At 31.2% G+C, this 16,014-nt stretch overlaps 1 protein-coding gene across 1 annotated transcript; it reads left to right on the top strand.

The window, feature by feature from the left end:
• The first annotated feature begins 203 nt into the window (after positions 1-203).
• CCD7 (carotenoid cleavage dioxygenase 7) lies at positions 204-4,880 on the top strand. Its single transcript, XM_089789646.1, has 9 exons — positions 204-561; positions 1,111-1,441; positions 1,827-2,066; positions 2,716-2,864; positions 2,955-3,083; positions 3,241-3,372; positions 3,463-3,741; positions 4,109-4,551; positions 4,680-4,880. Exons 1-9 carry the CDS (start codon positions 447-449, stop codon positions 4,821-4,823), a joined length of 1,962 nt encoding a protein of 653 aa, XP_089645772.1. The 5' UTR covers positions 204-446; the 3' UTR covers positions 4,824-4,880.
• Positions 4,881-16,014: the final 11,134 nt, after the last annotated feature.

The raw sequence follows: 16,014 nt of genomic DNA, 5'->3' as shown, positions 1-16,014 counted from the left end.
CATTGTGTAATAGAATAAATTTTGAATGTAATGAGTGATTTCCATTGTGTAATATAATGGAATATAAAATTTAAATGTAATGTGTTGAAGTTGATGTGAAATGAAGTTGTAACACTTCACCAGTCAATGTTTGATTGTTTCTTTCTTAAGTTGTTTTTGAAAAGTTTTAAGGAATATCCAATCTTTGCAAGGAATGAGCGAGCTTTCAGTTGGATTTGTCATGTAATGAGGCCTCTATTATTATCATGCCATACAAGATACTTTGTTGTCTTATATATCCCTGCGCCTACATAACATTGGGTTGTCCACCTCTAAACACACAGTGTTCAACTTATGGGTGTTTAGATTTATATGCGTAGATTCAATCAGAGAAAGGATTAAAGCCATTCTGAAGGAATGAGAAGAAGTTGAGAAAATCTGATTGACAATATCATCAATCATCAATTATGGCCTTGTTATGTAATTCAGGCTATTTAGTATGCAGTTCACATAAGCAGCCATTAATGGGAACAAGATTGATGATAAAAGCATCAGCAGCTACATCTGATGAGACAATTTCCTGTGAGTTATCATATAAGTTTTGCATATATTCACTTGAACTTTAATCTGTTTTTTTTTTTTTTAAAGATTTCATAGAACATGCCTTGGTTTTTCAAAACATAGGATCTTAGATTGACTTATAATTTAATGTTAGTTGTCAGTAGGGTAAGGAGGAATAAATTTAGTATTGAGAAAATATGTTTATGACATTATGAAAGAGAGAATTAAATATGGTATCAATTTTAAACTGGATGACCTTCAATATGAGAAGTTTACTGAAATTCAATTCTCCTTTCTCATTACTGAAGTAAGATCTAAAAGATTAATCATTAACGTTAAAAGCTTTTTATACTCAAAGGTCCAAAACATTTCCAAACTATTCATGAAATATATAAAGAGAATGTTTTTTTTTTTTTTTTTTTTTTTCATTTTCTGTCTTTTTTTTGGGTCCATATGCACTGAAATTTGAAATGAATTCTAAGTTGAAATGGTAATCCATGGCACTGTAGTATTGATTTCTATTATCACAAGTACTCATCTATTTGATTGCATTTATTTTGTTTTGATCAGTTTCGAAACGTGGTGGGTATGGGGCGTCAGCCACATTAGAGAAAATAATTGAGAGGCCGACACAAGTGGAGACTACTGATAACAGGGCTCTTGATGTACAAGCCTTTTGGGATTACCAATATTTGTTTATGTCCCAAAGGTCTGAAGCTGTGGATCCAATTGTATTAAAGGTGGTGGAAGGTAGTGTGCCTGCTGACTTAGAAGGAACTTATTACCTAGGAGGACCAGGTCTATTTGCAGATGATCATGGATCCTGTGTTCATCCTCTAGATGGTCATGGCTACATCAAAAGATTCAAAATACAATCTGGATCAGTTTCTTATTCAGCCAGGTAAACTCACAAACATTATTTGGGTTTTCTATTTTGTAAAGAAAGAAATAAAGATTGCCTAAAAATAAAACTGTCTAATAATCTGTGAATGATGCACAAAACATTTTCTGATTGTAAAATGGAACACAAGTTTCATTTATTGTAATAGAAAAGCAGGGGTAGCCCAAAATTTTGCTTCCCTTCAATTGTCAATTTTGGCCAATTTTAAATATCATATACATTAAAGAACAAAAAAAAACAGTTTTGACTATTTAATATTATCAGTGTTGAAATGAGTTGTTAGAACTAATTATATTGAAAACTATCTTGTGATTACATTTTTTTTTTGGCTGAAGTAAAGAGAAAAATTGAAGCATAATTTAACTTGTAACTTGGTGATTTGCAGGTATATTGACACAGAAGCTCGGAAAGAAGAGTATGATGAAAAGGAAGATCTTTGGCGTTTCACATATCGTGGGCCTTTCTCAGTTTTGAAAGGAGGTGAAAGATTTGGAAATGTGAGAGTGATGAAGAACACAGCAAATACAAGTGTTTTAAGCTGGGCAGGTCGTCTATTGTGCCTCTGGGAGGGTGGACAACCCTATCAAATTGACTCTCAATCTCTACAAACACTCGGCCTTTTCAGGTAATAATTATTGCACTTTTTATCAGATTTTTCAAAAGATTTGTATGAATGTAAGATAGTATTATAAGAAGCAAGAGTCTATAACTATATTGCAACAGTAAATTGTGAAACTCTTATCAAAGAGATTTTAGGTTAGAATCTACTACATTAACAAAGAGTGATCTAATATATATTAATTTAGATATATAAATATTGACACGCTGACAAAATCACATTAATATTCAAACTACATCTTATCTAAGTTCCTAATATCCTTTATATTTCAGTTCTAGTTTATTTAGTATTAACCATTACATTAATTACAAATCAAAAAAGCACTTTTTTACACACTAACAATCTTAAATACTTGTACCTAAACCATTGGATTTTCACCCACAAGCTAATCCCATTTTCAAAGTCTAATAATAATTGTAGCATTGATATTTATCATTACATAAAAAAGATAGTGTTCTTACAGCAATGATTTATCTTTTACATAAAAGAGATAGTTTTCTTACAGCAATGATTTCAGTAAGATAAAGGAAAATTGAACTTAAGTCCTCTGAGATAATTGCACAAAAAATGAATTACGTCCTGTTTAGACTTTTGGGCATGGACAAAGGAGGAAAATCTACACATTTGTGCTAAAAATGAATTATGTGTTGTTTAGATTTTTGGGCATGGGCAAGAAGGAAAGTAGCGATGCAGAAGAAAAAGCTAGCATTCTAAAATCAGATCTGGGAAGCGCAAACATAAATGATCTATTTCTGAAAGGCGTATTAAAGTTGAGCTCATTGATATTGCATCCCATACTTTCAGGCAAGGTCCAATTTTACTTTCTATTATTTCATTACCATTGTAACCTATTATTGTTATTGTAATCTAATATATTGCTTTTCTCCCTTGCAGGCATCTTCAAAATGCCCCAAGAAAGAATGCTATCACATTACAAGATAGATGCAAAGAGGCAACGTCTTATTGTCATGACATGCCATGCACAGGACATGCTGTTGCCTCAGAGCAACTTTACTGCTTATGGTAAATCTCATATAAAACTTGTTGTTTAAAAACATAAATTAGTTTATCTTTGTCCTAAATTTGATTATATGAAATTTTCATTAAATCACATTTCACTTTTCTTGTTTCTATATCTTTAATCTTCCATTCTGATAATAGATCATAAAATATGTTTCAGAGTTCGATTCATCCATGAATCTAATTCAACAAAAGAAGTTCTTGATCAATGATCATATGATGATTCATGATTGGGCCCTTACAGAAAACTACTACATCATTTTTGGAAATAGAATCAAACTAGATATTGGTGGTAAGTAGGTCACCCGGTGTTAAAATCATTTGTTTCTTATGTGGAAGTATAAAAGATTTAAATTAAAACCAACAACATATATGATGGCAGGATCAGCAGCAGCAGTATCTGGATTAAGGCCCATGATCTCAGCTCTAACTCTCAATCCAAGCAACCCAAATACTCCTGTCTACTTATTGCCTAGATTTACAAACAAAGCCACAGTAGAAAGGGACTGGAGAGTCCCTATTCAAATACCAAAACAGTTCTGGTTAATGCACACAGCAAATGCATATGAAGAAATAACAGATCCAGAGAATGGCAATGTTCAAATTGTTGTACAAGCCTGCATCAGCACTTACAAATGGTTCTCCTTCGAAAAAATGTTTGGTAAGAAATTTGTTTTAAGTTTGATTACTATTCATTTGCAATATCATTGAGTATATCTTATTACAATTTCTTATTAGACAAATGTTTTTAGACTTAGCTTATTATATCCAATCTCTTCTTATTTCATATGGTATCTGGTGTATTATGTCAGCAATCATGTTTGAAAAACTCCAGTTTTACAATTTCAAAATAGTAAAACATAAACAATAAGAAATAAATAATTATCTTATATAAAATACAATTCTATTTTGAAAATATTTAATTGAATGTTCCAATGAATTCAAGTAAAATATTATTAACTTGTATCTAACATATTTTGGGAGCTCTTTAAATAGGTCTCTAACAATGTTTGCAATTTTTTTCACAGGGTATGATTGGACTCAAAGAAGACTTGACCCCACATACATGAATAAGCAGCCATTGATAAATTCAAATGAAGAATTGGAGACGTCTCACCTAGTTCAAGTTTCAATACAATTAAATAACAAAGGTACTCATGATAATGGTTGCTCTACAAAAGTGGAATCCTTCAAAGGTTGGGAAAAACCTTGTGATTTTCCAACAATAAATTCAACAGTGTCCGGCTATAAAAATAAGTTTTCATATGTGGCAGCTTGCTCTGGCAAACGCAGATCTTTACAACACTTCCCTTTTGACACAGTAGTAAAACTAGAGGGCCCAAAAGGCTCTGCTTTAACGTGGTGTGCAGGAAACAGATCTTTTGTTGGAGAGCCCATTTTTGTGTCAAAAAGAGGTCCTTCTAATCTTCATGATTTTATAGAAGACAATGGATACCTACTTGTTGTGGAGGTGAGGTTATTTTTAATTAAATATTCTCCCCCTAATCATCAAATATATTATATATTTTTTAGTGAAAAAAATAGAGAATAGAATTAATTGTTTCATTTTCTAACTTAATTTTTCCTTTTGGTTTTCAGTATGCTGTATCAGAGCAAAGATGTTACTTGGTGATTTTAGATGCACAAAGAATAGGAAGCAAAAATGTTTTGGTGGCCAAGGTGGAAGTTCCTAAAGAGTACAATTTTCCACTGGGATTCCATGGATTTTGGGTTGATGAATAAGAAGTTGTATAAAATATCATTGTTCTTATTAATAGTGAATTCAATTCATTGGCCTTCTTTTTGTTATCTCAAACAATTCAATATTAAATCATTTTTACATTTTTTTAGAGGGATTAATATTTTGATCAAGTGAGGTGGCAAATACAGGAAATAGGATATGAATTTTAATAGAAAGAAGAACAACTCAACAACTTAACTACCACAAAGTGTCAATGGTAGTAACTCTTTCTACATTTTTTTATATGATTGATCAAAATAGTGAAATTTGTATTAGTCTTTTTAGTGGGCTATGAGAATCTAGTAAAGCTATTATTTTTACAAATACTAAAAAGTATATGTAATGATTCATTTTTTATCTCCATTGTTTCTACAAGAGGTTGTATGTTCATATTAGGTCAATCAGGAGAAAGCCCAAGGCTTTAATAGAAAAATAACATCAAGTCTCACAAACAAAAACTGAAATTCATGAGAAGTGAATTCTAGCAACTAACAACAATTATAGAAAATAAGAAAAATAAAAACTAATTAACAAAACCTAACTACAAAACACTAGCATAGAACACCAGCAACTACCAACATAGCACCAATCTAGTGACCAGCCAAAAATCACCAAACCAGCAACAGAAAGTACTTGTTTAATTCCTTGAGCTTTCTGAAGAAGGAAGCCCTCTTCATAGGCCTGGAGAAAGCCACATAACCACTTGCCAAATCCTCCCTCGGAGCCATTTGGACACAATCCTCCCTTCTCTTTCTTCCATCCTCCTCTCCTCCAACTTGACATAAATGTCAATGATGGCCTTGTTATTGTTATCTTGCATCTCCTTACTCTTCTTAGCTAGCTCCAACATTGGTTTCCCTAGTCAAGTGTGGGATTCCTTCATCAAGGCAAGGTTAACTAACTTTTGAGCTCCATAATATACTCCTCCATGAATTCCTAATTATTTGACTTTTGTCCAAAATCCTCTCCCATCTCCCACAAGATATCATCATCCTTCCCCATAATGGTCCATTCCTCAACTCTTCTCTTAGCTTCAGTAGTCATCAAGGCAAGGTTAACTAACTTTTGAACTCCATAATATACTCCTCCATCAACTCCTAATTATGTGACTTTTGTCCAAAATCCTATCCCATCTCCACAAGATATCATCATCCTTACCCATAATGGTTCATTCCTCAACTCTTCTCTTAGCTTCATATTCACCTCTATTAATTTATTAGTTTTTATTCTCACAATCTAGAGATGGCACAACAACCACTTAGTGATTTCTTTAAGCTTATTATGGAAAATAGAGAATTCATCTAGTTTACCAACAATATCCTCCCCATAAAGACCAAGAGCATAATTAGGTTGGGTATTCAAATCTAGGGAAAGCTTGAGAAGCAAGGGTCCTTGGATAGCAAGACTAGGTCTTGGGAGAAGGTGAGCCAAAGGAAGTCGAGGGAAAATTCTACACTAAGATAGGAAAAGAATTATCAAGGGTCCACCTAGACTCATTAGACCAAGAGAAAGTTAAGTCTTCTAATAGTCCAATTATGCCCTCCACATGAACATTAATATTTTTGGCCTTTCTAGCCAGATTAACTCACATGGAGCCTATAGCAAGGGGAATTCATTGGGTCCTGGAAGGGGAAATAGATTGCAACTTATAACTTGATAAAATATGGGTAAATGTAGGGTTGTTGAGATTAATAGATAAGGTAGGGGTAGGACTCAACTACAGGGAGAGATTTAAATAAAAATTAAACAATCTAAAAATTAAACCCAACAAAAAGTTTCAATATTTAGTTCAACCATTTAACCAGAAAATTAAACAATCTAAAAATTAAACCCAACACAAAGTTTCAATATTTAGTTCAACCATTTAACCAACTAATTGCTAGATCCAAGGGGTCTTCCCAAGGACACCTTAAGGCCTTGTCTAGCCTTCCCAAGGTTTCTTGATGAAAATCCTAACAATGTGACGCCAATCCATTGTCACTATTGGTAAAATGTTCCTTCTAATTGACAACTACAATAGTCACTCTAACAACTGAGATTCTATGTCTATAAACCCTTCATTACCTTCAAATAGGTGACCATTACACCACTCATTCATTAGAAAAAACTCAACTTCTTTTAGATTTTTTGGTTAGCGATTTGATTGACAACTCACAATTTTAAAGCTTTTGTTAACCTCTCACAACTTTGACTCAAGCATCAAATTTTGAAAATTTGAAATGTTGGACAGAGCTAGAGATGAGCTAGAGATCTTAGGATTATAAAATCACTAAAAAAGGTAGAAAATTATCGACCTTTTTAAAACTCAAAATTGTGCTTGATTTAACTTGTTTTGACTCAAAAAGATAGAATTTTTAAGAATCAATTGAATGAGATCATAGGGAAATGTACATGGACACAAAATCAAAGAGATTCCATAAGAGAGTTAACAAATTGTGAATTTAAAAAAATATTGAGTGACGCGAGAATGAGACAACAAAGGGCCAAGGTAGAGATGCAATCACAAAACTATCAATCTTACATGATGTAAACTCCTATAGTGAAAACCAATCAAATAACCCTAATTGAGACTAATATGATCCATTTATTAATATAATGCCACATACTTTTTTAGCTAACTAAAATATATTTTAAGTATTTGTAGCTAGATCACTTGTGGTCAAGTAATTATTAACTTTTCTTATTTCAATCAATTAAAATTGATATTTTTATATTTGAATTTATTCTTAAAATTTACTTAAGTATAAATGTATAATATTTAACTTAAAAATTTGTCAAAATTATTTTTATTATTCAAATGTGATTGGCCAAAATGTTTAGGATCTTACTAAGCAGATTTTATGAAACACTACACATATTTTTAGGCAATATTTTAGGTTGCATTATGACATTAGAAAACTTGTTTTCAAAATTAAATTTAACTTGTTTATTCTTTGTGACTTTTTAGTTCCTTGTCATTGGCTCGAGAACAACCAAAATCTAACTAGTGATCAATCAAACCTCACTAATATTTTTACGCTATTAGATTTTAGTAGTTAATCAAGTTAGATGTAAATTATTTAACTTTAGTAATTTAAAAATATATTGATTGGTTTTTTAAATAAGGCGGCAGATTTTTCTCAAGAATTGTATATTAAATATTGATAAACTTATTAAAATTATAATTTGAATTTTATATTTAGCTAAAAAAATATTTACTGATTTTAAATATTTGACCACTAAAACATGGTCTCTACTACATGATTATTATTATGCTATTCTTTTTACTATACTATTATTATTATATTACTAAAACATGGTCTTTACTATTATTATACTATTTTTTAACATTAAAATAAATACATATTATTTTTAATAAAGTTAAATTATTTCAAATTTTTTTTGAGAAAAAATATTATCTATTTTTAAAATCTCAATGATTTCTAATTTCTTTTTCTAAAACCAAAGTCATGTTTTTTCAATTTCTATAAATAAATTTAAATAATCGTGCCACTTTTTTTTTGGTATACTATTCTTTAATATTAAAATAAATACAAATTATTATCTATTTTAAAAATTTATATGATTTCTAATTTCCTATTCCAAAACCAAAGTCATATTTTTTTCAATTTCAATCTAAATAAATTTAAATAACTCTTACCACTTTTTTGTAGGAACTAAGTTGCTTTCGACCTTGTTTCATACACCTTACATTTTTAAAAAATTAAAAATAAAATAAAAGTTATATAATTTTCTATCTTTTTATTATAATAATTACATTATGACCTTTTAATAAATCATATTCTAATACAACTCATTAATTTCTATTTAATATCATACTTATTGTATTTGCCATAGGCTCATATAATCAGTTCAACATATCTAGTGATTAATTTTTTACATCCCAACCAATTAGATCTAATTATTTTTCCTTTAAGTTTTATTTTTTGGATTGTTTATATTATGAGTTTTTTAGCATCTAAATTTCTTTAAAATATTTTACTTGATTGGCTCTTATATTTGGGGTCTTATAGGAGCGAATTTTATGGAAGCACTACCCAAAATTTTAGCATTCACTTTTAAAAAAAAATTGTATGGAAATAAATAGTTTTGGGTTTGTAAATATTAATTTTATCACCAGTCACTCTAGTATTTGATTATATTAAATTTTAAATACTTTAATTTGTGAAAGATGACAATTAACTAATGTATATATTAAAATATAGTATTTTTGAAAAAGGGTATAATAATAAATGAAAAGGTAAAAATATAATATAAATAGTTATATCTTTCTTAAAATACTTTGTTATTAAACTAAAATCTAGTACAATTATTATATGATTATCTACGGCCAAAATCTCTACATCTTAATACTATTTATTTTATAAATGTTTATTTATCTATAGTAAAAAATAATATTAACGTATTAATATACCAATATATTAAAATACAATTAAGTAGTTATAATAGTATCATTGCATTTATGTGAAATTTAGATTTCTTATATTAAAGTTTTATCTAAAATACATATCAAATATTAACCAATTAGTAATAAAATTATATTTAATATTATCAAATTTTTATATTATTATTCTAATTAATTAAAAGTATTATAATCTACGACAAATACAAGCCACTACGTGGCACTTGTTATACTTGTTTCAAACATATTTATGAAGTACAATAACTTCCAAATGATTTCTTACCAAATTACAATAATAGTGATGAAACAAATTTTCATAACATTCATTTGTAACTGCATTCTAACCATGTATAATTGACACTAATGTAGAGATGAAAATTCTTATCATAATAGTTGGTTAATGTACTTGTAGATGTTCCATAGATAAATAGTACTATAAATGAAATTAAAATCCTCATAATTTGGTATACAATAATCTACCTAACCACTACAAAAAAGTTAGTTCTAATTTAAAAAAATCTATTCAAAAATAAAATAATCAATGTTACTTCAATTAACTAAGTTTTATCCACTAAATTTTACCATTGAATTAAGTCATAAACAGAATTATCTAAATATTGTCTAACTAATGGGTACGTGTATCTTCTCTAAGAAACATACATATTACTCAAATTTATTACTAATAAACATTTAAAAACATTATATTGTCTTTGTAAGAAAGTTCTAAATTAATATATTTAAGAGAATGCAAGACAAATGAATTTAAAATAGTTAAGAGTACACTAATATATGCATGAAAATATAAATCATAAATATAACAATTAACTTTCACTTAATCTAAAATGTTCAATTTATAATTCTTAAATAAACATAATAAATTAAATATATAAACTAATTATTAATTACATCTTAAACAATAACAAAGGAGGAGGAGGAAGGCCATGAAAAATATGATACGAAGCTGCTCTACAATTTTCTTGTGGAGGACTAGGCTTGGCTAGGAAAGGCAAGAAGAAAGATGCTAGTTAGTGGCATTTCCCGTGCCTAGTGTTTTTTTGGTGATCTATCACTTTTTTAAGAGCATGAACTCTAGTATTTATTTTACTTTTGTTTTTCATGTAATTCGTTAAGGGGTCTATTGGTTATCTACTAATTTTCTACCAGTTTTTTTGCTGGTAATTTCGCCACTGTTGTATAGAGTCAGCCCCTTGTTTTGACTACTTTTATATCAAAAAAAAATATCAATCAAACTTTTTATTAGTTTCCTAAAAAACAATTTACTAAATGATACAAATTAAAATTAATAACAACATTAAACCCTATCTCATGAAATAGAATTGTAACTATATTTATACATATCAATTATATTACTTACCAAACCAATAAAATAACAAACTCCCAAACAAATAATATATTGACCTACGTATGAAATTTCAATTCGTGAACTAAATTCAATATATCTCAAACTTAAGATACCAAATTCAACTTCTTAAACAACATAAAGCAGATATAATCTCAAAGACACATCAATAAAATAAAATAAAATAGTAATTCCAATACAAAAAAATGAAGAGCCGTACGAACCAAATGGAGGCACAAGGGAAACATTGATATGCACTCCAACGTATATTTTCTAATGTACGGACTCCAACGTAGATTTTCGAATGTACGTGGTCCGGTAGTATACCTAATCTTGGAATCCAATAAAGTGAGGTTGAAGATTGGAAAATGAGATAATGAAGTTGAATATACGGACTCCAACATTTGTGTATATTTTCCAATGTACATGGGAGTTTAGTATACCTAATCTTGGAATCCAATAAAGTGAGGTTGAAGATGGGAATATGAGAATGAAATTCAGCCCCATATATTATATTAAATCCTTGCATTTAATTCTATGTCAATAGCTTACCCAAGCATGTCCCAACCACTTTTCTCAATGTCCCATCCCAATGTTTTATGGTACAAAATAATATCTTGGCCTATACCTTAAAATAATGTTGCATTTCATGGCTGGGAACATGTATCTAGTTAGGTACTTCCGCTTAGGAACAACATCACATTTCCAACACTAGGACGTGCCTATTTTTATAAACATAGACCTTAATCTATTACTAGCAATCGCACCTTAGTGTGCAATAGGTGTGCTGTATTTTGGTGTAAAATTTTTCTTAACTAATAGAAACGAGACATTTTATTTGTTCTTCTCAGTGTCCATCTCCACACATCTTTCTACCCCGTTACTCTCTCACTCTCTTCCCTCTACACCACTCCCTCTATATTTTCCCTCTCTCTCCCTCTCTCTATCACTCTCCATCTCTCTATCGCTCTCCATCTCTCCATCTTCATCTTTCTTTGTCTCTCACTCTCATTCTTTCCTCGTGTCTCCTTTACAAATATTTTCTATATAGTATTAATTAAATTAATATCAAGACATTAGATTCTTCAATCTATATTATTTAGAGTAGGTTTTGGATTTAGCTATTCGAATTTTATTTAAGTCAAATAATGTTTCAAATCATACTCAATGAACCACCATCGAGAATTTGTATCATATCTATCTTTACTTCTGTCTTCCAATCTATCTCTCTCCCTTGTTTGTATCTCCTTACCTTTCCCCACCCTATCTCCCTAAAAACATATCTTTTCTATCTCCTTGCTTTGTCTCTATCTCCTTACCTCTCCCCACCCCCTCTGCCTACATATGTAGGCTTTGTTTCTCCCTCCTTTGTCTCTATCTCCTTATCTCTTCTCACCCCCTTTCCCCTTTCCTACATATGTATCCTTTCTATCTCCCTCCCTTATCTCCAACTCCTTACCCCCCTTCACCCCCTCTCTTTACATATATACCCAATCTCTATGTATATTTATCTATCCCCCTCTTCGTCTTTCTATTACTTGTCTCTTAACACCTTTTTAATCTCTCATTCTCACCCTCTCTACCTCTATCTTTTTATCTCTCCCTCTCCTTGTCCCTCTCCCTCTCCCTCTCCCTCTCCATCTATATGTTATTAATTTTACGTCACATATTCACTCTAATTATATCTCACTATCTATCACCACCCTCCTCTTTATACACATCTTATTAACATTATATGTCCCATATTCATTTCTACTATATATAACACATTATTTCTCTATCTCTCTCTTTCTCTTCTCATACATATTTATCATGCATATTTATCTGTCTTTCCATATATCTCTATATTTCACTCTTTCTCTCTCCTCCCCTCTATCTTTTGTATATCTCTACCTCCATCTCTAGATCTCCTCTTCTCATCATCTGTACTTGTTTGTCTCTATCTTCTTTCTATATGTTTGTCTCTTTATCTATTTCTATAACTATCCCTCTCTAGATTATGGAAAATGAGGGGTCTTCAGTAACTTTCTTTATCCTATTGTATTAATAAATGAATAATGCCAAAAATGGAAATTTGTAAATATAATTTTTTTTCACAATATTCTCTCAAATGAAGCTTCAATTGTTTCTGGCCTTCATCCACTCCAACCTTTATCTTCTTCCTCGTAAATGAATTGTCTTTGTCAACTTCTTTGTGGCTAGATTATAAGCACAATTTCACTTACACATATTTGCAAGATCACTTGCGTATGAATGGAATACGTAATGCGTAGGTATGAGTAATAAAGAATCATAAGTCTAAGATAATTATAGGAAACCGCGTGACAAAAAGATAGTAGTGTCCTTATAAAGGACTCTAAAACACATTGAATGGCTATATTTTTAAATAAAAATTACTGATCAACTAAACAATACAACCAAAACTTTAATTATTTGAAGTCCAAAATTTTGAAGTAAAAGATACAGTCACTGATATAATTTGTCAAGGATTTGTGTAACTCTCTCTGAGCAATGGGAGTTTTATACATTCTCTCTTAACAGGGCATTGAGACCCAGCTAGAGTGTGAACATGCCTTTACTGGTATTGTTGTGTCTTCTTTCCAAACATTTCCAGATGCCCTCAATCTGTTGATTCTGCCATTACTCCAAATTTAAAGCTGATAAAAACTTATCACAGAAAGCGTATAAAGCAAGAGAAAGATCCACAAATTTGTAAGTGAAGTGAAAGAGTATGTTGGAATGAAAAATTTCACTTGCCACATAGGTCAAGTCAGTCAGACAAAATATCTACAGATATGGTATATTTTCATGGTTTGACGAGGGTTTTTTTCCCTGTATTGGTCTTCCACAAAATACTAAATTCTGTGAACTACAGTGGGCCTAATCTTCTGTAGCACATCAAATATTTGTGACTGTGTACGTGGAGCGGCGAGAAGACATCCACGGAGGAGGGAACATGGTTTAGGGGCTAAGCATTGAGAACAGTGATGTGGATTTACTTTTTAAAAAGCATTGAAATCGTTTATCCCATCTAACGGCACAAATGACTTCGATGGTTATCTACCGCTATGAAACAATTTCAGCTGCTGTGATGATGTTTATCGAGATGTAAAATGAGGTGCATGCTCTAGTGGTGGAGTTAGTGTTTGAGCCATATTTCTTCATGGCAATCCTGACATTGCAAAGTACCTATCACATCATAATGACCATTGAAATAATCTTAACCGTTCATTATAATGTTAATGACAACAAATTACGACAAAAGTTTAATTGTCTTCAAATCACATTTTATATTTAAGAGTATATTTCTAATTTTAAATGGTATCAAAGCAAGACAAAATAAAAATTAGGTTTTCTGAAGTGAACTTTTCATTTAATCCCTTCTCTCACAGAAGTTAACTCTTTGTCTCCTCCATCATCTCACACTCCAGAGTCTAGAACATGGAAATGAAACATTCAACAGCAAGAATGCAGGTTAGGATGATAGTGGGAAGTTATGTTTGCTTCCCCTGAAACAATATTGGTTGGCCCCTGCATGCACAAAATTCTTAACTCGTAATTAGATGGAGGGACATGTCTAGCTTATACACCAGGCTTGCAGTCGTGGATATTTAATCCATGGATGATAAGGCATATGTAAGGCCAATTGCTGACAAGATGTAGGTGAGGGTCATGTTTGAATGGGACGATCAGCGCGTGATTGTGATAGCTGGCCAAAATTGCAATGTTCGAGATTGTGTAGAGACGGGTAGCCAATATAGGTCATGATGTTGTTTTGAATTTTATTGAGATTCGAGCCAACTGGGCAAAGGGTTAGAGTGGTAAAAGAATAAAATCAATGGGGTCCATTTCATCTTCCATTGTTTAATACGTCGAATCCACCATCAGTGTACATCATGCGCTAAGAACCATGAAAAGTTGAAAGTAGATCGACATTTCACATTGCTTCAATGGTAGTCATTTGCTCTACATGATTGTTGACTGTCGGATGGAGAATTTTTCTCCTCACATTCAAATAGGGAACGCCTATGACGTAATTATTTAGTGGATGAAAATTAAAAGTATTTTATGATATTGAAACAAATAGAACTAGCACTTGGGCCAAAAAGGTACAATGATTTTTTTTTTTTACAAAGGAAAAGATAGCATATATAATAATAATAATAGTAAGAGAGGTTTATATCATAAGTGAGTTACATCAAATGATATGATAACTAGAGATCTGACAAATCTAAGAAGCTAATCATAATGCAATAGAAACCCTAAGGAGCTAATTAACTAATAATTCCAACTACCCATGAGTAAGGTGAATGTTATGAATAACTTCACCCAAATTGATAGAAAAACCATTTGGGAGTACTCTCTCGGTTGGAACCAACAAAATGACAAACCCAACTACCAAAAAAAAACTAATAAAGTGACTACAATTACGAATTCAATAAAAAGAATAAATAACAACTACCCAGAAGAGAGCATATAGTTGTCGAAGAGCCAAAAAAATCATAAAACAGACCAAGAAAAGCATCATAAAAAGGTTGTATGAAGTTGAAAGCCACACCTGAATGACCAATCATTCCTCCACCATGTTAAAATAAACATCTGCTTCAAAATCTAACATGGGGAGAGGTTCTGAGTCATCTTGTCAAGGAACCGCAGGAGGCACCAACTTGTCTTGAGGCTCAGGATCTCTATCAACTTGCAAATCACAAGACCATGGTCCTTCTGCATTCTTGTCATCATTTATGCAAAAATCAAGAACAACAAGCGGAATGAGGTGCTCCTCACCATGATCAAATATAAAATTAAACACAACTGAAACCTTGGTACAAATTTTCCTAATCAAAGGCACCTTGATAGCCCTACAATTTTTGGCAAGGAAACCAAAAGTATGACCCATGTCTTGTGTTTGAAAGGAAACCTTGATATGGTTGAATGTCGAAACATAGAGAGGTTGTTTTACCAAAAAGTCTATTGAAAATAAACTATCCACAAAGCCAACATCCTTCCATAGATTATACTTAAACAGTTCACAACACAAAACCTCCTCTGAGATAAAGCATGGGAGAAATCACTTCATGCAATGATTATCTTAACAATAAGATATAATTTGTTTGAGAGTATAGAACAGGAAAAATAGAAGTTAGAGGAAATGAACATTGTATTTGTCAAAAATAAATATTGTAAGAGTGTTGGCCTAAGTGTTGAAGACTGACCAGTAGACATAGTCAATAAAGGTGTTGTCATTGATGACAACACTTAGTCAATTGGACATACTTGTGCTCTTCTTTCCTACTTTATTTGTCTCCCCTTGAGGTAGTGTACTATCATGCATTTGATCATCTGCAACTTTTCTTAACTTCTTCAATCTTCCCTTTCTTCCTTGTTTCTTCTATCCTCACTTCTTCCCCTCTAACAACAATGCCAAAGGTGA

The sequence above is a fragment of the Cupressus sempervirens genome, chromosome 6 (assembly GCF_028749045.1).
Source record: "Cupressus sempervirens isolate cs-2001-9-10 chromosome 6, ASM2874904v1, whole genome shotgun sequence".
Classification (NCBI taxonomy): Eukaryota; Viridiplantae; Streptophyta; class Pinopsida; order Cupressales; family Cupressaceae; genus Cupressus; species Cupressus sempervirens.
This window is presented reverse-complemented; position numbering and strand designations above follow the sequence as displayed.